At 48.7% G+C, this 462-nt stretch overlaps 1 protein-coding gene across 1 annotated transcript; it reads right to left on the reverse strand.

Annotated features, from left to right (window-relative positions):
- Nucleotides 1–67: 67 nt before the first annotated feature.
- Nucleotides 68–433, reverse strand: T265_16298 (hypothetical protein; the record flags this gene model as incomplete). The annotated part of the gene is made up of 1 exon (XM_009179899.1): nucleotides 68–433. A coding segment is annotated over one exon (366 nt), but the record flags the coding sequence as incomplete, so codon positions are not given.
- Nucleotides 434–462: the final 29 nt, after the last annotated feature.

The following is a 462-nucleotide window of genomic DNA, read 5'->3' on the forward strand; positions in this document are numbered from 1 at the left end:
AAAAAACGAGTGGGATTGGCGTGGTGACACTGAGTTTTACACGAAGAACAATGCATACGGTGCGCTATCGGTAGAAGCGTTGTAGCTGATCGTGCACGTGACGAAGCCGTTCAATAACCCGGGGTGTTTGAGTATCTTTAGACTCCTTGGTAGAGGTGGAGTTCAAATCGACCAGATTACTAGTCACCCGGTCAAGGATACGACCAATCTGAAGCATGCGCTGACGTGCGGGCAGTTGAATAGAGACCACATTCAAGAAGTCTTCAATCACGGTAACGAAAGCGGAGAACAAACGACTGCGAACATCAGAATGGCGCCAAAGAGTGTTTTTCGAATGAAGTAGCGTATCGTAGGCTTCGACAATACTTGAGCTACAAGTCAGCCGCGTATCGCGTAGGATTGTGGGGACCCAGGTGCAGGGGAGCTTTTGTTGAACTGCATAGTATTCTAGTGTGGAGAGGA

This window comes from Opisthorchis viverrini, assembly GCF_000715545.1.
Source record: "Opisthorchis viverrini unplaced genomic scaffold scaffold23846, whole genome shotgun sequence".
Lineage (NCBI taxonomy): Eukaryota > Metazoa > Platyhelminthes > Trematoda > Opisthorchiida > Opisthorchiidae > Opisthorchis > Opisthorchis viverrini.